The sequence below is a fragment of the Accipiter gentilis genome, chromosome 21, assembly GCF_929443795.1.
Source record: "Accipiter gentilis chromosome 21, bAccGen1.1, whole genome shotgun sequence".
In the NCBI taxonomy this organism is placed as follows: Eukaryota; Metazoa; Chordata; class Aves; order Accipitriformes; family Accipitridae; genus Astur; species Astur gentilis.
This window is the reverse complement of record NC_064900.1, coordinates 4323288-4347791: the sequence shown is the minus strand read 5'-3', so window position 1 is coordinate 4347791 and position 24504 is coordinate 4323288. Positions and strand designations below refer to the sequence as shown.

Genomic DNA, 24504 nt, shown 5'->3' with positions numbered 1-24504 from the left:
CTGCAGTCTCAGAGGTCGTTGGCAAGAGCATGTTCTGCCTCCCACCAGGCACTCGAGGAAATTTATGAAGACAGTCAGGTCCCATTTGTTCTGGTCATCCTTGGTGGGTTTACATGTCAGCATAACAGGAATGAGCATCAGATTGCTGTTTGTCATCAGAAGCCCCCTGGGTCTGTCCATGGGGAGGTGTTTTGGAACAGATACAGGGGTTAGTGCTTTCAGTTGATGCGGGAAGAAAATGTGGTCATCGGTAGATGTGAAATGGAGAGAGGCCACCTGGAAAGAATTAGGAAAGCTCTAGGAAATCCATCCGAGCAAAACCAGGAGAAGCAGCCATTTATAAGATAGGCAAGGTGGGTGAAAAGTTTGAGAGAAATACGTATTTATATATTCTTGACTTCTGGGACTGAATGTTTTGTGAACACGCCGTTCAGAAGACATTCTAGCTGAGGACTCAGTTTCCAGATACTTTCTACATCCTCATGGCATGAAATGGAAGTGGAAGGACTGGTCTTAAATACTAAGCTGATATTCCCAGGAAATTGGAGATTATGCTTTGGTAACCACTTTTTACAGGAGCTTGCTATCGTTATCGACTGACAAGGCGCACACCGAGGTGAGGTTTGCAGCTCAGCGGTGAGTGTGAGATGTAGGAGTCTGGACTGTAGGTACCTCCGTGTGAACTAGGGGCCAAACGACTGCTTACAGTCAACAAAAAAACGAGTCAATGCAGGCTTCAGAGTCTGGAGAGCCAGTCGGCCAACCAACTGTGTCTACTTCAGCAAGAGCAGCCCAGCACTCTAAACTGCACCGCCTGCGTTGGCTGGATCTCTGCTGACTGCAATGTCAGAGCTTTCCGCACGCCCACATTTAAGCGATGGAGTTGGAGCTAAAGCCTGCTGTCAGTAAGAAGTTTGGGAAATTCACTCGCTGCCAGAGGCCAAGGCAAAACACGATTCAGTCATCGCACGTCCAGCTGGCCTTGCCTCGCCATTGCGTCCTTTTATTCTCATAGGTTGCTCTGACTAACGTTAGGTATCTGCCTTCAAAGCACCGACTTCAAACACAGCATGCCCTGATATCAAATACATAGGTTATTCTTTTGCAGACTCAGGTTGCTTTATAACATCATAATCAGTGAGACTTTAATTTCTCTGATTCCTGTCATCCAGCAATGGGGCTTCAGCAATTCTGAACAAAAATCAGTCTGAGGGCAATCAATCAGACCATTGATTTGTCGGCACAAAATGAGATGTTGCTCAACTGCAACATTTTGACATCCACTGAAGAGGAGATACAGTGGTATGGAAGTGAGAACTGGATGTTTAGACTCCCCACTGCGGATAAATTGTCTCAGCAACGTTTCTGCTGTCCGCAGCGTTGCCATCTCTTAACCAATAAGCACTTTCCTTATGGACATTGTATTTCGCTAGCTGTCTTCCCATGAGCTTTGTGAATAGGCAGTTCCAGCGGTGCAAGCTCCTCACTTGGAACAGAAAGGGTGTTGATGAAAGCTGCTTTCAAGTCAGTCCAATCCCTCTTGGATCAAATGATGTTTGGGAGACAGAAGACCTTCTGTTGCAGCAGTTACAACAAAGTTTTTTGTTTTACTGTGGTTTACAATGTCAGCGCAGTCACGTGCAGAGCACAGCCGACAAAAGGGCCTGTACCACTGCTGTTGTGTACCACCATTTCAGCAGGAATTCTAGAATCTGGGTTAGTGCCTTGGTGCCTGACCTTCAAAAAGGCCAATGAATAAGGTGTTTAAATCTGATATCTCTGTGTCTGCTCCTAAGATTTTTTTTTCTTATGGCGAGAGCTAGCAGCATACTTTCTAGGGCATCCAAGTGGCTAAATTTTCCAGTCCTGGACTGGAAATGTAATTTCTGATATGGCAAGGTTGCCCGCACAGAAAAGAAGAAAAAAGCAGTAAAGATATTATTCTCTTGCCATCCAAGATGTCCTAACATCGGAAGTAATCGTGTACTCAGCTTTTCTCATTCCTGACAAATTCTGAATTGGCAAAGAAGCCCAGGGCCCATCCTCCACTCTTGCTGGATTGCAGGGCCACCTCCTCAGTTCAAGAGTTACTGGGGGAAGCTCCTGGGGGATCAGGTATTTTATAGTCTGAAGACTATTGCCTTTACCATTCTCATAAATAACACAATAGAAACTTCAATATGATAGATTGCATCTTTTTTTTCAGGCAGATCACACCCAGTTTCATGATTTATACAAATGCAGAGTAGCCATTTGCCTTGTAAGACAGATGAACATTATGGAGATCTTTTCTTGCATGTTGTTGGAAAGCTGAAAGGCAGCCTATTACAAAATCGATACCGAGGCTTCGGCAAAGAGGGAGGAAATAATCCGTCCTCCATATCCTGGCTGGATAGGACAATATACTGACAAGGATATGGACAATGACAATGAAACGCTGGAATAGTTGCTTAGTTTGGGGTCTGCAGAGTCTCTACCAGTCGGATGCTTTGGGAACAGGTTATACAGCTGGCAGGAAGGACACTGGTGAAGCTACTCCTGCCTTTTGGAGGGGGATTGATTAGGATAACTTCTCAAAGTCTGTTAAGGCCTACAGTTCAGCAAAAACTACAGGATCTGGTCAGGATCAAAGCCCTACAGGCAAGCACTGGTAAGCCAGGCCGTAGAGGACCATGGATGTATTAGTATGAGACCCGCAGCCCGTGCTGCACTGACTTCTGCATTCCAAAACATCTGCTGGAGACAGCAGGAGTTCGGATGTGCAGGAAAACAGGACTGGTCCTTGATGTTCAGTGAGAAGCTCCTAGGGTTTGGGCTGAAAAGAGCTCTCTGCCTCATGCAAAGACATTGCAAACCCATTCACTTGAGTTACTTGATGCAAAATATCTCTCCTCATTGGTGGTGACACTGCTAAATTGTGTTTCTTTCTATAAATCCTTCCTGTTGTCAGTGGGTTGCCTCTTACTTACGGCCATTGTCCCTTTTGTTGCTACCAAGGAGAGAAACATAGCAGAGAGCTTTTGTTTAATGAGCCATCACATTTAAACATCATTTGTCTCAGTTGTTTTCCTTTTCTCATCTACCTTTGCTCATTAAACTCCACCCGGCTCGGATGTTAACAGCATAATCATGGGGAGCAATAGCATCACGAGATTCCTCGTGCCAGCGTGATGCTGCTATCCCCACTGCTTTCCCCCTACTCACCAGCTCTGACGGGTCTGTGCTTGCCTGGCATTATAGCCAGGGTAGCAGCAGCTTCAGAGCCAGCTTACTCCAAAGGCTGAACAGCTGGAACTGTGCTTCTCCATATGGAACAGGGTTTCGGATGGATTTTCTTGGTGCTGCCTGTGACGTTCACCTTGTCCTTTTGCACGTCTGTCGCAGCCGGTCGCCAGCCCCTTGCCTCCGCAGAGGGCGTGGGGCGAGAGAAAGAGCCATCAGTCTGTTCTGTACAGATGGTACATCAGCTGTGGCAACACTCAGCAGGGACAGGGGACAAAAACAGAAGAAGTGAGGTAGGGGAGCGGCGTCGGTGCCCCTCTGCGGAGGTGCTGCAGGAGATCTGCCAGCAGAAGGGCTCTCCTGTGCTTCTTTCCCTGGCCAGGAACTGCGGCAGTCCTAAACCAGGCAACCGGGGGAAGCAGCGGCATCACTAACAGGGCAAGGCTCTGGGATAAGGGAGCTGCTTGCTCCCGTCACTCCAAGGCTGCAGATCCTAGCCAGAGCTGGAAAGAACAAAGGCAGCTGTGATCTCCCCAGTTCTCGACTTCATGTGCGTGCTCAAATCTGAGCCAAAAAATGACCCTTGCATCCTGGAACCTCTTGCTGTGTCAGCTTTGAAGAGGAAGGGTACACCCATTGACTCCTACCATGACTCATTTTTAGCACGAAGAACTATAATGAAAACTCAGAGTCTGTTATCGACCTCCATGGCTTAGGCTGCCCATCTCTTCTCAGCTGTCCAGAACATTCAGGTCCTGACGGACGGCACTTTTCACCTGTGAGGATAGTGCCAGGACCAGGAAGCTGCAGCAGTACCCGTTGTTCGCCAGGTTATCTGAGTGAAGGAACATGTGTGATGAGTTTAGTCAGCAGTTCACAGCAGCTGAGTAAGTCAGGGCGCCGGCGGTGGGAGATGCCGACTGTGGAGCTGTCACTTTCCTGGCTCGTGGGCAAACAGCTAAGACTGGAATAGCCGTGACAGTGACCCTACGGTGCTAACGGGGGTCTTGTTAACCCTGCTTGAAAAGCAGGTCCTCAAAGCAAGTGGCCACGTCCTCCCATCTGCACCACCAACAGCTGGCTCTGTACATTTCTGGCCTTGTCCTGGCTTCAGGGGGGACAGAGTTAATTTTCTTCCCAGTAGCTGGTACAGTGCTATATTTTGGATTTAGTATGAGAATGATGTTGATAACACACCGATGTTTTAGTTGTTGCTAAGTAGCGCTTATCCTAAGTCAAGGATTTTTCAGCTTCCCATGCTCTGCCAGCGAGGAGGTATACAAGAAGCTGGGAAGAAGCATGGCCAGGACAGGTGACCCAAACTAGCCAAAGGGATATTCCATACCATAGAATGTCATGCTCAGTATGTAAACTGGGGGGACTTGGCCAGGAGGGGCAGATCGCTGCTCAGGAACTGGCTGAGCATCGGTCAGTGGGTGGTGAGAAATTGCATTGTGCATCACTTGTCTTTCTTGGGTTATATTTCTCTCTCTTTTTGTTATCTTCTTTTTCATTACAGTTATTATTACTATTATTGCTATTTTATTTTATTTCAATTATTAAATTGTTCCTATCTCAACCCATGAGTTTTACTTTTTTCGATTCTCCTCCCCATCCCACTGGGGTAGTGGGGAGGAGTGAGCGAGTGGCTGTGTGGGGCTTAGTTGCTGGCTGGGGTTAAACCACGACACGCCTGTACCAGTCAGATTGAGTATTTGTGTAGGATCTCATCAGAGGATAAATCGAAGACCCTCAGTACAACAAACCAGGGAAGACTGGCCCTGAGGAAGACGTTTATGAGAACATATTGTAGCCTCAAATCCCTGTTAGTGATGGTCAAATTTGAGTCTTCTTTCCCGACCACTAGGAATACTTAGCAGACACCCTGACCTCCCATCAGTGGGGAAGTTAACATCAATCTCGAATAAAGTCCACCTGCCCTTTCTCCAGTTGTTCGACCTTCCTGTGAGCTGAAGGCAGCCAACCCTACTCCTGCCTTACAGAGGGGGCAGAAAAGTTGCAGCTTCCCAATACTCACTAGATGTTCCTGATTTTCCTCTCCCCTTTTTCCACCCGCCTAGGTTGGAAACACTTTTCCAGCCTTCTTAGTTATTCTGTGTACCTTTCCTTCACAGGGAAAGAAGGCACTTTCATAACATCATGTCCGACGCTGGCACAGCAGAGCTGATTCCTCTTTTATGAAGGGCTTGATCCAGAGCCAGGGAAGTCTCTCTTGCTCCTCTTTGATTCTTGTTGTCCAGATCCAACTTATTCTTTTAAAGCTACACTCTTTATTCAGCAATTTTTATTCTAGATTTTGTCAGCATGGGGAAATTTTAACAGTGTAAACTAGGTTATGAGATTGAAAACTAAGTAGTTTTACAGGCGAATATATGGATAGAAATTCCTCTCCTGCTTTGTTTTAGTGATGTTTTGGAAGAGGCTTAAATTAAACCAAAAAGTCATTTATTCTAAAAGAACGCCTGCAGGGTACATAAACCAATAGTGCCTTAATTATGCTTGTATGCTCATTTTGATTGCTTTAATGTTTCTAATTACAATGGTAACACTTCTCCCATTTGACAAGTCAGGAAGACAATTTGGCTCAACCAAGGAAGCTGGAGCATGGGTTATTGGAGAGCTACATCACCATCCAAAATGGCTTGCTCCTGCCAGCTTGGAAAGAAAGGATGCTCTCATTGGCATTCTGTTATTTCAGCCTGTTCTTCCTTTGGGGCACTGATGGGGTAGCATTTTCAGTGACAATGCAGTGGCAATGAAAATGCTGCTGTTGCCACTTTTGGCAAGAAAACGTTGTGGGCATATGCAGAATCATAGAAAATAAAGTTGAAAGAAACCACAAAGAACAATCTCTGCTTTCCTTCCGGGAGAAGACAAGATCATTTCAGTGTGTTCATCCAAACTTCTCTACAGGCAGAAGGACCTGAGCCATTTATTCCTGTGTTTTATTACTGTGCTATTAGTAAACGCTTCGTAATGTCTAACCAGATCTTCCTTCTGCTTAAGCCAATTACATATTGTCCTATCCCCCAGGAGACACAGCACCGATTATTACTTCAAAGCATGTTAAAGCCAATACAAATTTAACAGTAAACACCGGACTGTGAGTGAGGTATCTAAAGACTGATGATACTTATGTACATCTGGATGAAAGCCAGAGCCTGGACAATTTTTAAGGGGTCTCCATGGACAGTATAAAGGGCTAAAAAACTTTACTGCAGAAAATTGTAATCCAATTTGCTTAGATGGAAGAGAAGGATGGGAGCTTTTTCCTAATGCCTGCAAAGATGTGTTTCTCTTACATCCAGAAGAATGTTAATTCAGATCCCTTAATAACATAGTCTGAACTATAATTTAATTGGTAAGCAATAGTTTATATTTGTATCTTAGTAAATTTAATCCTAAGTATCTGACTCCATTTGAATGCCAGAAAACTTTGAGTTCAGTGCTACCTAGCATCCTCTACAGTCTGAGTAGCAGAATGACCTCTATTGGTGTTCTTTTCAGCATATCTCATGAAATGGTACCTTCAGTCTCCAAGGAAAAGGTCAGTGGGGAAAGGTTATGCCCAGAGCTAACACCACAGCAAGCTAAAATCCACTCCTAATTCAAGAGCTGGGCTGGGGCTAACAAAGTAGAGGGTACTACTCCATGCCATTCATGGTGAAGCGGATGAGATCTTCCAGTGACCCATTTCCAAAAGTCAGCTTCTGAAAAGCCAGCATCTCCTCCACCTGACAATCCTAATTCTCCCTCTCCGTTCTCTATGCCACAGTACTGCTCCTGTGTATTTAAATTTGTGTATTTCATATGTTCCCACACACATTCCTCTCCATTACATTAATTCTACAGTGTAGAATTGTTCACGTCTCTCAGGAACACGTATTTGGTGAAGAGCAGAGCGTGGCCGTACTTCTCTCCTGTGCCCCCCCAGCCTCCATCAATTTGTGAGAAACAGCTTGAACCAGAACTAGCATCTTTGTATTTAAAGAGACCTCAGTGGATTGTCTTCCAGCAGAGAGCAGTGCTCGAGATTTAGGGACGTTCTCATGGCCAGATAAGGGTTTTGTCACCATGCTATTCGCTGCTGAGCCAAGACAGACCATCTAAAACAGCAACAAGGGCAAGGGAAGGGCAAAAAACCACAGAAGATGACAGAGTAATGCTTTGGATAAGTGTATCACTCTGAAATAAGTTCAACCCCATTTTTAGCCTTACACCCAGACGCTGTATATGTTCAGGTCCAAACATAGAACCCTCCTTGTTTCCTTCTGAAAACACTAAACTTTAAATTCAGTGGGCAAACTCTGGAGTCAGCGCTCTCTTCTCCTGGTTCCTTCTCTAATGCCCTCTTTGACCACATCCCAAGAAACTTGCCAGTGTCCATCCTCCCCCCTTCCACCCACCATCTGAGAAGGTCACCCCTTCCTAGCCACTGGCTCCCTCTGGTCCCAGGAAAGCACCTCGGGTCTGATTTCTGTAGGCAGCAGACCACTCCTGGTTCTGCAAAGAACAGCAGTTATTCAGAGTCAGGTGGAGTACACACTTGTCCAAGCCCTGCAGGTTAGGACGTTCATGAAAGTTAAGGTAAATTAACCAAAGATGTGAAATGAATGCACATGAATTAAAGCATGTTAAGCCCTGCATGGATATTTGGGGATAAAGTGACCTTGCTTTACTTTTGTTTAATTGTCACCATAGTGAACTGAGGCCATTTTCCTTCTGTATCAGAGCACCCACACAGAGGTTTAATGCACTTCGACTTCTGCACATTAACTCACACCTCACACTAATTTGTCTTAACTCCCCATGTAAACAAGCCCTCAGAGGACTGGTTTTTTCCTCTCTCATGTGACAGTGCACTTTATCACAAAGTGAAATGTGTTGGAGAAAACTATTTGCAGTGAATTTTCCCTCAGTTGCGCCTGCAGTGACATCTTTGTTGTGAATTGCTGCAGAACTTCTCCCTCTGCCTAAGCTTGTCTGCTTTTTTCCTCTTTAAAACACCTATATTGGAACAGCTTATAATTAGTAAAGCAGCATCCCTCTACCAGGCACATAGGGAACTGCTGGCCTGGTTTACAGGTGGGGTATGGAGGTGATCCAGGGAGATTAACTGCTGGGCTCTGGGCCACACAGGATACCTGCAGCTGAGCACAGAAATTGTCTAAGCCCGGGCCTCTTTCGCCCCTGGAAATCTCTTTTCTCCTCCCCTCAGTGGATTCCTCCTCATTAGAAATAGTCGACGAGCTTCTTCAAACCTCAGGATCATGCCAGTTGTGTGGGAAAGAAAAAGAGAAAAATTACTGCCATCTGCATGACTCCCATGCAGGGACAAATCTTTCCTTCTCCCCCTTTTTCTCCATCCCCCCTTTTCACTTAAGAGCAGTAGGAGACCTTCACATTAAGATACTGAACCCATCACAGTTGGAACAGACGAAGCCGGAGTGAGAAGGGAGGTGTTGGAGGCTGAGACAATGTATTTTTAGTCATTTCGATGAATTATGGAGACGTGAAGTTGATAATTTATTGAAGAAGGGAAACGGGGGACTCTATGTAAATGTTTTCAGATGAATAATTAATGTGGCTTTCTAGCATCAGGGGGTCTTTAATTAAAGCCTCTGTTAAACAAGGCAAGGCAGACAGGCCCGGCTCCTTGCAGCAGCTAATTGCACCTTTCCCATGTATAGCTACGATTCAGAGATGAAGCATCATTTGCATCAATAAAGAAGGACAGATCCTTCGTAGTGTGAGCGGCGGGAGGCTGTGGAGACCAGCTCAGTGACCCCAGGGCTGAGGGGGTTTGCATCATTTTTTAAATTGGCTTGGCATACGGGCCAAATGAGGGGGTGCGGCAAAGCGAGGACAGAGGGGCTTTGAGGAATGCAGAAAGCCACTCACAACCGCCTGTGGATTACAGCCTCTTCAAGAAGGACCTACTGACAGGGTTATCCAGAGTTTTGCTGTCACTGCACGATACATTTGCCTTCCAAAAGCCTGTCCTGTACCATGCCTGCCTCCCTGTCCCATGGCAGAAGATGGGTTCACAGCAGAGGGGAGCACAGCAATAAGGCAGCGGTCGCAGAGTGGGCTGAAGAGGCAAACCTGTGCCTTCCCACTACCCAGCTGCTATTCTTATCCCCAGCATCCTCCTCAGGCACCACTCCCTCGGGTGAACATCATGCCTGGACTCTCCCTTCCTTTGGGGGTCTCACAGCTGATGGGGAGAGGAGGGGATGAAGGTTCACTGTGGACTTCAGTCAGAACGGAGCATCCCTTCCCTTTGGTGCCACGTGACGGTGAGACAAAACTGAAGCCTTCTCCCTCACAAGGGTTTGACCTCCCAGAAGGTCTATGATTATTTCTCAAGGGAAAGTATAAAACCATGATTGCTTCAGGTTAGAATGGGGCAATTAAGGAATGACAGAAACGGCCCCAGTTAATTTCACTGAGGACTTTCCAGTATAATCCCAAATTTGGTTTCTTTAAATCCCCAAGGAAGAGCAGGTATTAGACACAGTTTAATTAGTTTTGACATCTTGGCAAAGAAGCAGTATCTCACATTTTTCAGTCATTTTTATCACCAATAACATTCATAATAACATTATAAGGTGAGGAAGGAACAAGAAAGAGACAGCTGAAACTTTAATAGAAAGGGTTAAATCTAAAGTAGGCTAAACAGGTTCCCGAAGCAAGTATTTCCAAACACAGAAGCTAATCACATCTTTCTTTCCTGCTTTCCCAAAGATGGGGCTGAAGGAGACCTCAGGGGGTTACCTAGTCCATGCCAGTCACCTGTGAAAGAGGTTTGCTTAACCTGCTACAGGTACCTCCCCACTTTCTGAAGCCATACTTGAGGCACTCCCTTTTGGCACTGAGCACAAAGACAACCTGGAGAGCATCCCCTCAGGAAGGGTCTCTCTGTTCACCGTGAGCACCTCAGTTTTCAGGAAAGCTCCAAACCTTCGGGATTGCAAGCACGCGTTTTCAGTTTGTCCACACCAATGCTCTTGACAGGTCTGAAATGCGCCTGCGAGCACGGTGAAGGTTTACTGTTGTGTTTTGTGGTGGCAAGCTCTGCAAGAAGGTTTTGGAGGATGCACTGGGAGCCCCTGCGAGCAGCTACGAGGCTCTGCTGCTCTCTGCTGGGAAATGCTGGCGGAGCCCTAGCAAGAGGCCGTAGTGGGAGAAGAGCTGGATTTGCCAGTATGCTCTGGGCTTGGTCTCTGCACGCAAACTCTCAGGGCTGCCTGTACAAAACCAGACACCTTGCTGCAGTCTCCTCCTCGACGTTGCTGTCGGACGCGGGCCCACGCCAAAGGTCGCTGGTGCAGGAGCAGTCTGGGCGCAAGTCAGCAGCCCCAGCGTTCCTCTTGCGTCCCAGCCCTCTCTACCTCATGCAGGAGCCAGCTTTCTCCACACCGCTCTGTTCCACTTACCCCTGCTCTCCTCCCAGCCTGTAATGCAGTTTTACTTTCTCAACAACCCTCTGGACGGAGGGCAGAGCACTTACCCCACCGTACAGGTAAAGGAACCAACATGCCAGGCAATCGCGCGACCACCCAGAGTCACCAGTCAGCACGTGGATGCGCAGAGACGTCTCTCCAAGGACCCCCGCCATTTCCTCGCAGCCTGGGGTTTTTTTTTTGATCGTTGCTCCATGCCACAAACCTGCTCTTTGCTCTCCAGACCTCAGGAAGGCTTTAGCTACATCTGGCTGCAACTGTGCAGAACGACAGGTCAGAAAGTCTCGGAGTCACAGCGTGCAGGGATGCGCGAGGCCACAGCCTCGGGTATCGGCCGGGCTGCGGCAGCCTCCTGGATCACGTAGCAGGTGAGGTCACCGCTCCGGCCAGCAACCTCAGCCTGGGAGAAAGCCCGAGCCCCGACAGCAGCTCCGGCACGAAGGAGGGGGACGAATTCCCCAGCCTGGTGCTGACCCGCTGCCCCTTTAAGCAATGACATTTAATTTTCCGATGTGTTTCATCTCATGCATCTTATTATGATTTTCAAGGACTGGATGAGGTGACAGGAGTTTAGGATGGGCATTTTCAGGATTTGGCTATTATAGACATATATGTATTTACAGCACAATAAAATAAGAAGAAATATTCAAAGTGAACAGAGTGTGGAAAGTGATTTGTTCCAACTCTTCACTGCAGACTTGCAAGAAACCAATCAAAGAGGCTCAGGAATGGTTTGATTGTAATTTATTAACCCAAAAGGGGCCGCATTGTTAACCAACGTTATTTATAGCAAACAGCTCAACCATCTCTACTGAACAACTGTGTGATACTGCAGGGACAAATACAATGAGTTACTACACAGATAGGACAAAACCAGCAGCAGATCTTTGTTACAGCTGTTAGAAAAAGTGTCCCCAGGAGACAGACACTGAATCTCTAATGGCTATCTTATTTCTCTGACAATTTATTTAAGTTTTAACTTAACAGCAGGAATGATAGCCACAGTTACATAGTGACTCCCAATAAAGGAGCGTATTGCTGATCTGCAGCTGGTGTTTTCTTATTTATTTCGAAGTCTTTAAGTTCCAGACTTAGCATATGGTGCCATATAAATAATGATATAATAATACGTTTTTGCTTTCCATGTGCCTGGATAGAAAAAGCCATGTGATTTATGTTACATGAGCATTGTATTCAAAGGCATTATTTTGCTCAGAATTTTTAATGCATTTAAAATGCATCTTCTCCTTTTTGTAATCTGTTCTTTTGAAAGAATAAACAGAGCAGTGATGTTTATTTAATGGAGTCATTCATCTTACTTCCTCGTACAAAATCCTAGCTTTCCAGCCCCAGCAGCCAGATCCCTGCAGTAGGCAGTGGGGCTGGAAATGGAGAGATCTGCTGTTAACCAATGAGGCACAGATGACAGGAAGACATGGGGCTCGAGATTTACCCACAGCAGGATGCTATTTGAAGCCAGCAGGCAGCTGAGAACTGCTTAGTCCGGTCCAGTAAAGGATGGAGAGGAGAAACCCATGGGAGAAGTTCTGCAGTGGAGAAAACAGCACTGGGATGGCTCAGCACACAGCTACGCATCCACACACAACTGAAAGCAGATGCCTACTTCAGTTAAAACTGTTAACTGCAGTCACTAGAGCAGACACACACCCCACCCCACCCCCCCCCCAAAGTATGGCAGGGATGTAAGAGTTTACAGCTTTCCTTTCAGACCCTCAATACACTAGCTATGTGAGCATTACAGCTGTGCAGAAATACCCAGCTGCAGGGCAGGGAAGATCTAACTCACACCTCAACTGTTCCTGGACGTTGCTGTCTTAGTTGCCAGACTGACTGGCAGCAAGACCTCATCAAGCAAAATCTTCTTCACAGCTACAAGGGTTGCAAATGTGAGTTTAAACATGCACAGATCACCGCAGAACAAACACAGTATTTCTAAGGGGTGTAGAAGACAAACCAGTGAATATTCTGCCTACAAACTTAAGCCTGTTTCGTTGGTCCACAGCTCCTAGAGGAAACATGTTAGGGTCCACAAATCAAAGACTGACAATCCTGAGCACCAGGCAGTATACTGTACCCTCTCCCACCACGTGAGGACGGGATAATCAGTGGAGGTTGAAGAAGTCAGATCCTGAAATCTCCCCGAGAGTCCACCCAACCAACTGCCTAAGACCCTTCAACAATTTTACAGATTTTACCCAGCACCTTTCAAGACCTTTCCAAGTAAACACAGACCAAAAAAAGCCCACACTCAAACAGCCAGGAGTCCCACGCTGTCCAGAACCATCACACTCACATGGGAAAATGGGAGAGGCAAGATGGGCTCAGAGGAGTTGAGTAAGGACCTGGCATCCCCCAAGTGCAAACAGCAGTGCTCCAGTGCAAGATGGTCTGAGCGGTCAGCATGGCTGAGGATACGGGCAACACGGTCATGAACCTAGTACTGCAGCAGCGGGGAAGCTGTTTCTCTCAAAATGTCAACAGCGTAACCTGAAAAACACACACGAACTGAGCTGCTCTGAATGGAAGTGACATCTGTTAGTTTAGCACAGGTTTTGAAGTCCTGTATCTCCCTCCCTCTCACACCCCATCAATCCCCATGGCAGTTTCAGCCACTCATGTTTCAATCCCAGCTCTTGTCACACTGGAGCATGAACCAGAGCATTTCAGAAGCTGGTTACTGTGGTAACCCAGAACAACTTTTATCTTTATCTCTTTCATCTCCTCCTGGGGGGGGAAACTGGCAACATTTCTTTGCTTTTTCTGATAAAGTTCATCACGCAGCACACCATGAGGATCTGTGTAAAACTGAGCGGGAAAGTACCTCTCACATGAACACACATGTAAATATTTCTCAGCACTCTACTACCCTACTTCTTGCTTCCCCGCCTCTCTTTACAAGTTATTTGTGTCCTTTTTCACCTGACCCTCTGCGTACAGCTTGCCCCTGCCCTCCACGCCTCCTCACTGCCATGGTGAGGGTCAAGAGCCGACGGGCTTTCTTGCGTCCTTTATAGGAGGGCAGCAGGGCCGAAAGGACACCGCGATTCAGGGTGAAGCGACTCAGCTCCCTGCAAAACGAAAGGCCGGTGGCAGGCTTGATAGCATATTTCCATACATTCTGTATGGGATGTCTAAATATTTTGATGGTTTTAATATTTTGTACCAGCCGTGGAAACTGGTTTGCTGCTAGGTGACTGTAAAAGTGAGATTTGGTAAACAATTATTAGAAATCTTATACTAACACTATGATTGAAACAATAGACAGAAGTACAGCCAAGCAATTAACTAGTACAGGTAGTCACCCATAAGTTTTGCAGTTCTTTGCTCTTATGAGGAGATGTTCCTGTACGCTAGATGAAAACAATGTTGAAAGTGACCACATGTGACTGAAACTGCGTTAAGCTTCAAGATCAAAGAACAAAGACAACAATAAAGACTTCAAGGACAGCCAGCAAGAACTTCAAATGGGTCGGTGGTCGCAAAAGCAGCCCTTTGACTCAAATGGATCCTTCATTGCGCATGATCGGATGTCGGCAGTACTAAGATAATCAGTTGCAATTATTTTTATGTATATGTATACTAATCTGATTAATATGCAATTAGTTATTCTATATAACCTGTTAGTGCTAAAGCTGTGGCATGCACGCTAGGTGGAACTATCCCCCGTGCATCCAGCTCTGCAATAAAGAACGCCTGCTTTCTAAAACTCCAAAATGAGTCCTAGAGCGTTTCTTCGACCGGCTTTTCGGTATCAGGCTGGGCGACGGGATGACCCCCCCTCTGCCAAGGGATCCCCCGCTTCCACCAGGCGCCGGGCAGCCGCAGGTCCCCACAGAGGGCTCGCTGGCTGCTGACACACACCCAGAGACCTCTCTGGGTCCCCTCTAGGGGGGAAGAATAACGCGGGCGAGGGGGGGAACGGCCTCCAAGCCCAAGCCCAGGCCCAGGCCGCTGCCCCTCACAGCCCGGCGCTTCCGCCCTAAGCCATGATGGCAGCCCGGCGCTCACCGCCCACGTGACACGGGCGGCCCCCGCCTACCGAGTCACGTGAGGGCGGCGGTTTCCCTGGCAACCTCCCCCCCGGCGTCTTCCGCCTCTTCTCCCGCCTACGGCGAGCGGCACAAAAGGGCCGGCGGCGGTGGGAGGCGAAGCGCGACCCTGGCCTGTCATGGAGACTCGGGGGCCGGTGAGGCAGGATCCCGATCCCCATTCCCATCCCGATTCCGGGTACCTCTTCCCCCACGCCGTCTCTGGCTGCACCAACCCGTGCTGCCTCGGAGAACCCCCATCCCGGCCTCCTGCACCCCCAGGCCTCAAACCTGGGGGGCAGCTGTCATGGCTTCCTCCTCCTCTGGCCCAGGGAGGGTTTGGGATGAGGGGGAGAAAGGGGACTAGGAGTGGGGGTGCGGGGCTTGGATACAGCAGAGTCCACAGCCGGCTGCTCAAGGGGGAGATGGGTGAAGGCTGCCCAAATTTCAGCTGCTGGCTATCAGGGAGCAAGACCAGAGCTGCAGCAAGCGGGAAGATGAGCCGGGAGCTGAGGGCAACCACGGCGCAGGCCGGGCAGTGCCCTTAAGCAACAGGGCGCAGGCCCACAGCGCTTGGGTGCAGGATAAGAGGGCTCAGCGACAGTCCCAGGCAAGGCAAAGTAATGAGTCGGGTCGGGGATCCATCCAAGGGGCTCCTATCCAGAGACAAAACTACCTACAGTATTGCACATATAGTCCCCCTAGGAAAACCGGTCAGTAAGTGAGGATCAGGCACAGGTACACCTACTGCATCACTCAGACCAGGTCTGAAGGCTTGGGCCTGAGCTTAAATGGGGTTCCTGGGCACACGGGCAGAAGGTGTGGGTGGGAGCAGTCACAGAAACCAAACCCTATTCGTGCATGCTCAAAGAGGGGCTGCAACATATTTGCAGAAGGATGCAGTCTTGAGATGTATCTGGTCTGCGAGGCTACATGTTTAAAATATTCTTTGTTCTTTATTTGTTAAATATTTTAGCAAGAGCCTAATGAGCATTCAGAATCTGAAGTGGAGGAATCTGGCATATCACCAGCTGCTGAACCATCTGAGGACCAGTCACCTATAGTTGAATCCCCACCATCACTGGATGACTTACCTGGGGTTGAAACACCAGCATCTGCAGACCAGCCATCTGTAGTGGAATTGCTAGTGTCTGCAGACGAGCTGGTTGTGGAGAAACCACCAGGTTCTGAGGGCCAGTTACCTGTCATTGAATTTCCCACATCCAGGGAAAACTCACATGGGATTGCATCACCTGTGGGCGAACTGCCAGGTTTCAAAGTCAAGATGTACATGTCTGACTCCGCGCAGGCTGGCGGTAAAACATCTGAGGCTGGGTCATCAGCAACTATAGTCAAGCCGACAGAGGCTACATGTGAAATATTGGAGCAGCCAAAGGTGTATGAAGACCCCTTTGAAGTCTCCATTAAGTACATGGAGAAACATAATATTCTGCAGATATTTCAGGTGAAATATCTCTTCCCCTTCTCTGTCCAGAGGCTTGCTTGAGAAGCTGGGCCTAAAGTTAGCTTGGACCAAATTATCCCTTCCCTGGATCCCTCCTTGTCCTATGCTTTCTTAAGTGTAAACTTGAGAAAAGCAGTATAAAAGGACCTTTGATCATCTTGGGGATTGAAAGAGATGCTTGCTTTTTAAAATGCAGCTAGTGTTGGAGCAGAAAGTGCAGCCACCCACCTACCCAAGGATCAATACTTCTTTCCTTCTGTCTGTCTGTCTCAGGAGATCACAGAAAAACTGGTGTACCAGAAGCCCGAGGACCCCTTGCAGTTCATGTTGCTGCAGGTATGGTGTCTTCCTGGGGCTCAGCAGGGACTGTCTGTTAGGGCCACAGCAGAAAGCCAGCTTTGCTGAGCACACCAGAAACATCGTCAACCTATGACTATTTCTCTCACTGTGTGTCTGCTCACTTGGGAGGAGGAGAGAAGCACAAGGCAGGAGCAGAGTGTCCAGGGTGCAAGGGACCACACGTGCTCTAAAAGGAGAGGGAGGAGAGGTATGGGAGGATGGGTGCGCGGAAAAGCCAGGTAGGGGGGAGAATGGGGTGGATGTGCCCTGGAGGACTGTTGTCTGAGAGATGAGGGAAGCTTAGGGACAGAAATAAGGCCCCTCTGGATTCCTGTGACCCTTCTCCAGCTCCCTCTATCCCACACTGGGTAGGAACGCTTTTCCTGCCCACACACCCCTGTTCAGGAGAGCTGTCTCTGCTGAGCCTGCAGGGTATTAAAACACAGGAAATTCAAAGTCAGTGGAGTGAGGTGATAGTTTAGGAGTGAGTGAGAAGTGTGGGGAGCTCCCTGGGGAAAGGAGTTGGTTAGAGGAAAGAAGCAGACAGAGAAAGAGAGAGAGTCTTTTCCTTCACTGCCTTCTAGTCAGTCAGGGGAAGCACCACCTTTGTGATTTGCCGCTGGGTTTGTGTTGTACTGAGTGCAGAACTTGCAGAGGAATGGCAAGGTCAGTTCTGGGCACCAGTGGTAAGGAAATAGGCTCCCAAATGACCCTTTTCCTTTTCCTTTTGCCCAGGTGCAGTCTATGATAAATGCCAGGCAGGCGGAAATGGAGGGAATGTTGGAGGAGAATGAAGATGCGAAGGTGTTTCTGGAAGAGGTCCTGTACACTCCTTTTCGTCCCTGCTGACCTTGCTCTTGCAGTATTGCATGGGGCCTTCACAGCACCATGCTTTTGTAGTCATTGGCAGTAACTTGGAACAGGCCTGGTTGTATCTCTGTTTCCTGATTTTTCTGTTCTGTACGCTTGTGCTTCTGCTTGGGTTTAAATCCTGCAGCCAAGTTTGGATGCACAAGCTCAAATCTTAAAGAGTGCGTGGACCTGCATGCACGTGTGGCACATCTTGAAGAGGCAGGTCTGCTGAACTCCTATGCAGTCTCTGCATACAAATACATAAATCCCACATTTAGGCCACCCCTAGACTCTGTTTCTCTGTGCAGAGAAGCCTCACAGCTCAGACAATGCAAGCACAAAAGCAAGTAGAATTTAAAAGCAGCCCTGGACAACCCACAGCCCTCTCTTTTCTTCATGCTGCATTCGTGGCTTACTGTTTCCAGCTATGCAGCAGCACCAATGTCCATCTAATACTTTGAGAGGCTGGGTCTGTGGCCTTTCTGCTGCCCCCAGAGCTCCCCTGAAACAAGAAGCTGTCTCTCTGCCTCTTACACACACTGGGTGCAGCTGTCTTGTCCTTAACCATCCCTGCTGGGTTCCAATCACTCTGGTTTTTTGGGGTTGTCCTGCTTGTATCATTGCAAGTATAGTGTATATTTTGATAAACGGAACAGTAAAGCAAGAATTGCCTGCACCCTCTATGGCTTCAGAAGACAGTACTCGGGAATATGGGAGGTGAATAAAACTAAACAAACCAAAACCAAGCACTGGTAGCCCAGGAAATTCAGAGTCAAGGTACACTTTGCAAGCAGTCATTTGAACTGCTTTTGACTCTCAAAACACTTAGGATCCTCGTTTTCATACTATCTAAGTGTCTGTTTCCACCCTGTAAAGAAAGTTTGTCGTTCTTGTCTCTTGCCTAAAGATTATTGAAAACGTGCAACAGAGCATACTGTTATTCTGGCTTCATTTCATGTGTATGTGCTGATGCCAGAAAGTTTTTTGTCAATACAGACTTTTCTCTTTTTTAGGCAAGTGCTCTAATTTCCTGATGGATGGTAGTGTATTCCCAAATGACTGTCTCTATGGCTATGAAGAGAGCACCATAAAAACTTATCTTCCATCTATCTATTCTCAGCTAAAAGTCTGATGATTAGGTTGTGTGATACTCCACAGCAGAGTGTGGGCCCAAAAAGTTTGGGAATGACAGAGGCAAGTATTTGGCATACAAAATCAGTGTCTGAGATGAGTTGCTTTTCTATCCGAGACTCTCAGAAAAGATCAATTAACTCATGTGCTTCCAGGTTAAAGGCAGGTAACCACCCCTGTCATTCATAGGGCAGGAAGGTTTTAAAGGTATTGTGAGCCTAAAAGTGGCTCAAGATTCAGGTAAAATCTTCACGGGTTTTATAAGAGGTTTGATGTAGACTTCAGGCATTTAGGTCCCACTGAAGCACTGAGATGCTTTTGAAAGCCCTACTTATCTTCAGCATCTGGAAGAGTTGGACACTTAATGAAACAGAGAGAGCAATTGGTTTTCAGCCTGATAAATACTTGATCAAGAATTTGTAACTGGCCCTATACATACGTGCCCTGTGAATGTAAGGGAAGAGCTAATGCACCTCTGTGAAACAGGCAATGAATGGAGGATTGAGATACCGTTGAAACCTTTTCATCTCTGTGGCCGCTTGTCAGCATGTTTTCCCAAGAGGTGGAGATGTTGGCATGTCTTTGAATTTTGCTGTAGAACAGGATTAGGGTGCTTTGGGAACAGCTTTAGCTGTGAATTTCCTAGGTTTCTATTATTTGTGTATTGTATTTTGTTCTCTTTCACTTATGAAAAACTTTTGAGTTGTAATATGTTCGCAGACTATAAGTATATGCCCTCAACTTCACGTCAGGATTAAGGGAGTTATGCAAGGAAGGATCCTTTATTTCTCTTTCAGATAAGTTAAAGTGAACTGGAAAGCAGTCTTTTTATGGATGACAAAAGTTTTGCAAGAGAGGCCCTACTTAGTGTTCCTCAGCAATATCAGGGCCAAAATTTTCCTTTGGTGGCCTGGCCACATAATCTCATGCTACCAAAGTTGCTGCATGGTAGCACCTGTCTTTTCTGTTTCTTAAGATCAAGGTACCCCTCCTTTCAGGAGCAGCAGTCATATAGAAAAGAATGGGGCTGCACTCAGGACAGCTGCGTGGGCCTGCAGTTGGCTTGTGTAGGTGGTAAGAGACTGTGGAAGGCAGTAGGCCAAGGACAACCCGTCAGCTTTCACAGACTTAGAGGGGAATTGATCAGCTCTGAGCAAGGGCTTTGACCAGAAATCTTGGAAAACCCATCATGAACCATCTGCGGAGAAATGTCACTTCCTTCTCCTCCAGCCTCTCAGATGATTGCATTCTATTCTGAACTGCATTTTTTCAAGGAGAAAAAGTCCAGGAACTTAGTTTTATGTAAACAAAAAAGCATCCTCCAGAAGGTGTGCAGATTATTGTGTTCAGGCTGGTGCAACACAGTTGTCCTTTTTGATTTGCTTCAGACTTTTGCTGAAAAATACACCTTATATCTAGAAAAATTCTACCTCACATTAAGGCACTAATGCACCACTTCTCTTTGTGTGTGTGACTTTTTTTGTGGCGAAGAAAAGGAGAAAAGTTAGATTTAAAATGGAAACATTTATTGTAGTCTGAATTCCCTTTTCCACAATTTCTTTCCCAAACCATCAGATCCATGTTTCTTCTTCATTAAGTGGACATTTATCAACATGACATTAAACTGTCGTTACATTTCTTGCCTTGGGTGCTCTGAAGGAATTAGCAGTTCATTGTGTGTAACCGAAACTATTCCATATAAGTCCTTATAGCACGCTAGTCCCTGTATATTTGAATGCCCTCCAGTAGTGCGCTAAGCAACGTGACTAACATCTGTTGTTTGCTCTTTCTCCTCTCCACAAGAAATATGCCTGTGCACTGAAGTGCATTCTTTTTAAAAAAGTGTTTTGTTTTTTTACCCGCACCTGTGTATTTCTGAGTGCTTCTAATGGATAGGAATAGGTCATGGAGTGGAAGGTGGTGAGGTTGGAGAGAACTTTGTAGTTCGCAAGGTGTTTCCTCCGTAGTTTGAGCTGGGCACCAAGAAAGTGCCGTATTCTCACAGTTGAGATTTTTTGCTGGTGTGTGGACCGGCATAGGAGTATGACATCCAGTTCAGCTGCCAAATAGCATGACCGTTTTTGTTGTGAACCTTGTAATCCCCCAGAAGCAGGATGTGGAGAGGCCAGCCAGAAAGAAATTGTACACCCCTTGAAATAGGTGTCTTGGATCAAAATATCAGATTCTTTTCTGCCATCTTTGTAATGAACTTAAAATTACTCACATGCCCCAAGTGATACTAAAGTTACTTGTGTACTGCCTCTTAACCAATTTAAAAAAAAAAAAAAAAAAAAAAAGTTGTAACTGGTGATTAAAGATCCTTTGAAAAGTTCACAGAGACTCTGCTCCACTTCTTAGTTAGGCGGAGGGCACAAGCAGAATAGCTTTTCAATGGCCAGCTACTTATAGCATGAAACATTTCATTATGACTCACTGGATATGAATCATTCCTACATAACACCAACCTTAAGCTAGTTTAATGGCATTGATTTAAAAGTTTCACAATGATGTGAAACTCCAAGTAGGCAGCATCAACTATTCAGGGCTTGCATGTCTGAAATGAAAGAAATTAACCTCTGGGTAAAACCCGACAAAGAGCTTAGCTCAAGAGAGAGCTCAAGCTGAAGACTAGAGAATGTGGGAGCGCTTAGAAAGGGAATATACCAGGGCAAATTGATCAAACCCTGTCTGACATGCCCTCAGGTTGTATTCAGGGGAAAGCTTCTCTTGACCATTCACTCAGCCAGATGAAATGCAGAAGAAGAAACATTCCCTTAAGGCCAGGCATCAATATCCATGGCTGCATTCCTTTTTTGGAACTGCCTTCATGGACAACTTTGATGGAGCAGCATCACTAAAAGTTCGTGGCCATGCCTCAAGATACACAAATGAAAAGGGGAACTGTGAGTTGTTGGGGAGACATGGGTTGGATGAACAGTCACTTGCCATCTTGTCCTGGGGAAAGGTGGTGGGCTGGAATGTCACTGCAGAACAGCTGAAGTTAGGCAAAGAAATCCCGAGAGATTCCTATACACGTAATTCAAGACTGGAAACTGTCTGCAGACGCTGCGGTATTTGGTCTGTATTAGAAATGCGTGGTATGAACAAATGGAGCAACGCTCTCTTTCTCCCTCAAGGCTATCATCCCAATTCCTCATGCAACGCCTCACCCAGGTGGGAAGAGCTCACCCTCCTTTGCTGGTGTCATTTCACAAACTGCAGTGCAGTAATACCAGGGAAGAAACAAACTGTGCGATGAACTCACTTGCTTTATTTGTTGTTATTTGCTTTGAGACCAAAATTAACTTCTTGTTCATTGTCATTCCTTAAGGTGGCAAGAGATGGAGGAATACGGGACTACACAGAGCCAGACATATGATGGCACACAGCTATCTAGTACAGTTCACAAAGTACAAAAGGTAGGCAATGTAGCTAGGGGAGTGCAATATCCAGCTTACACTGACTAAAAACTTCACCATAAACTTACAAGCCTTTAAGACAAACAACTTGCTTGGAATCACCTGGTCCAACACTTTAAAATTCTTCTTACGAACTAGGAGCCAGGATCCATGTTAGGGTTAGGGAGTTTGTAAGAACAAGAGGTGACCTCTGTCCTTCCTCCTTCCCGTCCTTCAGTTTATCTTCTAGTATAACACAGGAAATGGAGGTGAGTAGAGACGTGTGGAATAGCACATTTGTTTGTTAATGGGGAAAATGTATGTCATACCAGCCCTTGAAGCAAAATAGTTCCCACCTTGAGGAGCTGTTGGTGTTTGGACAGATGAGTAGACATTAGGGAAAAGGCTATATTAAAATTTGGGCAAGTGGTCAGAAGGCCAAAGATTTTAAACAGTGGCTCAAAGTTGCATAAACACCATGAGCACCGCAGGAGTCCCTTTGAAGAGCAGAGCCGTGCCTGCTCTATCCCACCGTTGTTTAAGTATCCCCTTGGGTCAAGCACAATATACTGCCTTTTTGCAAGGAGGTTCAGGGAAGGGCAGTGTTGGAAGTTTGCTGAAACCCCACGGTACTGAAAGCAAGTACTGCCCATTGGAGAATGCAGCTTTTGCTCCTGTTGTTTGAATCCTTGGTAGCAAAACAGAGCTATCTTGAGAGACTCCTTGACCATGGTCTGATGCCATGATGCTGATGTATGTTTGACACGGCAGATGATAGGTGTGCATATGGGAGCTCAGCCTGTGGTTGGGAGCAAGAGCACCCTACTTTTTACCCTATTAGCTGTCTAAACGTTTCCAAATGAAGAGCAAAGCTCTTCAGAAAGGTAAGAGCTGGGCAGGGTCCAGCACAACTGTAGACAGAATTTCTTTTCGTAGTTACCTTTCATAGGCCTCTTAGAAGTTGTTCATAAGCCTTCCTGGCTTGTCAGAAACCATGTGTTGAAAAATGGCCCTTGAGTAGTAGGTTAAAAAGCATCTTGAAGAAAAAGGTGAAACTTAACCTTTCCTGCTTGTGCCCATGAGAGGGCAGCACAGACCGGCTGAGCCTTTGCTAAAGGCTATTAAGAGGCACGGAGACTAACTCAGGCGTTTATATCCAGCCGTGGAGCAGCTACAAGTAGAGGAGAAAAGGTCCACGTAAAAGGGCTGGATGGCCCAAAGCACAGCTCCATCCATCGACCACCTGAAACTAAAACCCAGGTACAGCTGGGTACAGGATTGGGTCAAATCCCAGGCGTGTGTCAGAGTCCGGCTTCTCAGGGAAGTTTCCAGTTAGTTACTGAAATTTTAAAGGAGAGTTTCAGAGGAGGAATATTGGACAGTGCCTACAGTTCTGCCAAAGCAATGAATCGGTCTGAGACATCAACCACACCCTAACCAAGGCAGACGCTGTCACCCCAAGAGTGCTATAAACCCGCCTAAGGCATGCATGCTATTTATTTCCATCCCAGCGCTCCCAAGCACCGCACCAGCCAACACCCCTCTGCGATTCCCCTTTCGTCCTGCTGCCGAGACTCTTGCGATGCAGCTTTAACTTGACTGTCATCCCTCTTTCTCTTGGGTGCTCCGGCCCTCTGGCAAGGTAGATGGTGGAGATGCTGAACTAAGTGAGATATATGCTTGCAGCACTTGGCTTACAGCGTGGTAGAAACTGGATAGTAACGGGCAACCGTGTGTAGATGGCAGTGCTCCACTGCCAGCCTGTTACAGTCTTCTAGATCAGAAGCAGCAATGCAGCGGAGACAAGCAGGATGGCTTTGGGAGGCATGAGGTATCCCCGAACGCCCTTCAGTAATGAGCTAGAACAATTAATGTGAACAAATTTCTTTGGGCCCTTGCAAACAAGCAGTAAAGGTCCCCAAACAAGACCTCTTCTTTCTACCATGCTGTGGCTCGTGACTCACACACAGGATTTTGGAGGAGAGGTTTTTAACCATCAGCAAGAGCAATGCAGTCACTAATTCCGGACAGAACAGCTTGTTCCCAGTCTGTTACATGAAACTCAACTGAACCACCAGCACCAGATGACCATCACAGAGCCACGGCCATTCGGGAGCTGGGACCACATCCTAACAGATATATCAACACTGACATATGCAGTCTTTCAGAGGCCAGAAAGCCCTCAAATTCACGATCAAGAGCAATACAAAGACACTTTCCAGCAGACATTCCCTGGACATTGTCAGCATTTTAAAGAAGCTATCTAAAACACCAGCAGAAAATTTCCATCTTCTCCAAAGTCTTTTCTCCTGCTATATATTTTGCAAGATCCCAGGTGATCCTTTGCCTGGGCACAGTGAGATTTCTAGCCTCCCGTGAGCCTTCCCTGTGGTCAGGCTCCTGTTCAGAGTGAGCTGGCCTGCCTTCATCTGATGATGAGATTCAAGAGGAGGCCACGTCCCATTTACTGAACCTTTTATGCCACCAAGGGTGTTGGCTGGGGAATGCCGCTCTTGCAGGGCTTGGCTCCCCTTCCCTGCCAGAAGAAACTTCTGCTGGTG

The 24504-nt window shown here is 46.8% G+C and overlaps 1 protein-coding gene across 1 annotated transcript; it reads left to right on the top strand.

Annotated features, from left to right (window-relative positions):
• Positions 1-14845: 14845 nt before the first annotated feature.
• Positions 14846-19493, top strand: TEX55 (testis expressed 55). Its single transcript, XM_049824959.1, has 4 exons — positions 14846-14916; positions 15735-16223; positions 16497-16559; positions 17298-19493. Exons 1-4 carry the CDS (start codon positions 14899-14901, stop codon positions 17409-17411), a joined length of 684 nt encoding a protein of 227 aa, XP_049680916.1. The 5' UTR covers positions 14846-14898; the 3' UTR covers positions 17412-19493.
• Positions 19494-24504: the final 5011 nt, after the last annotated feature.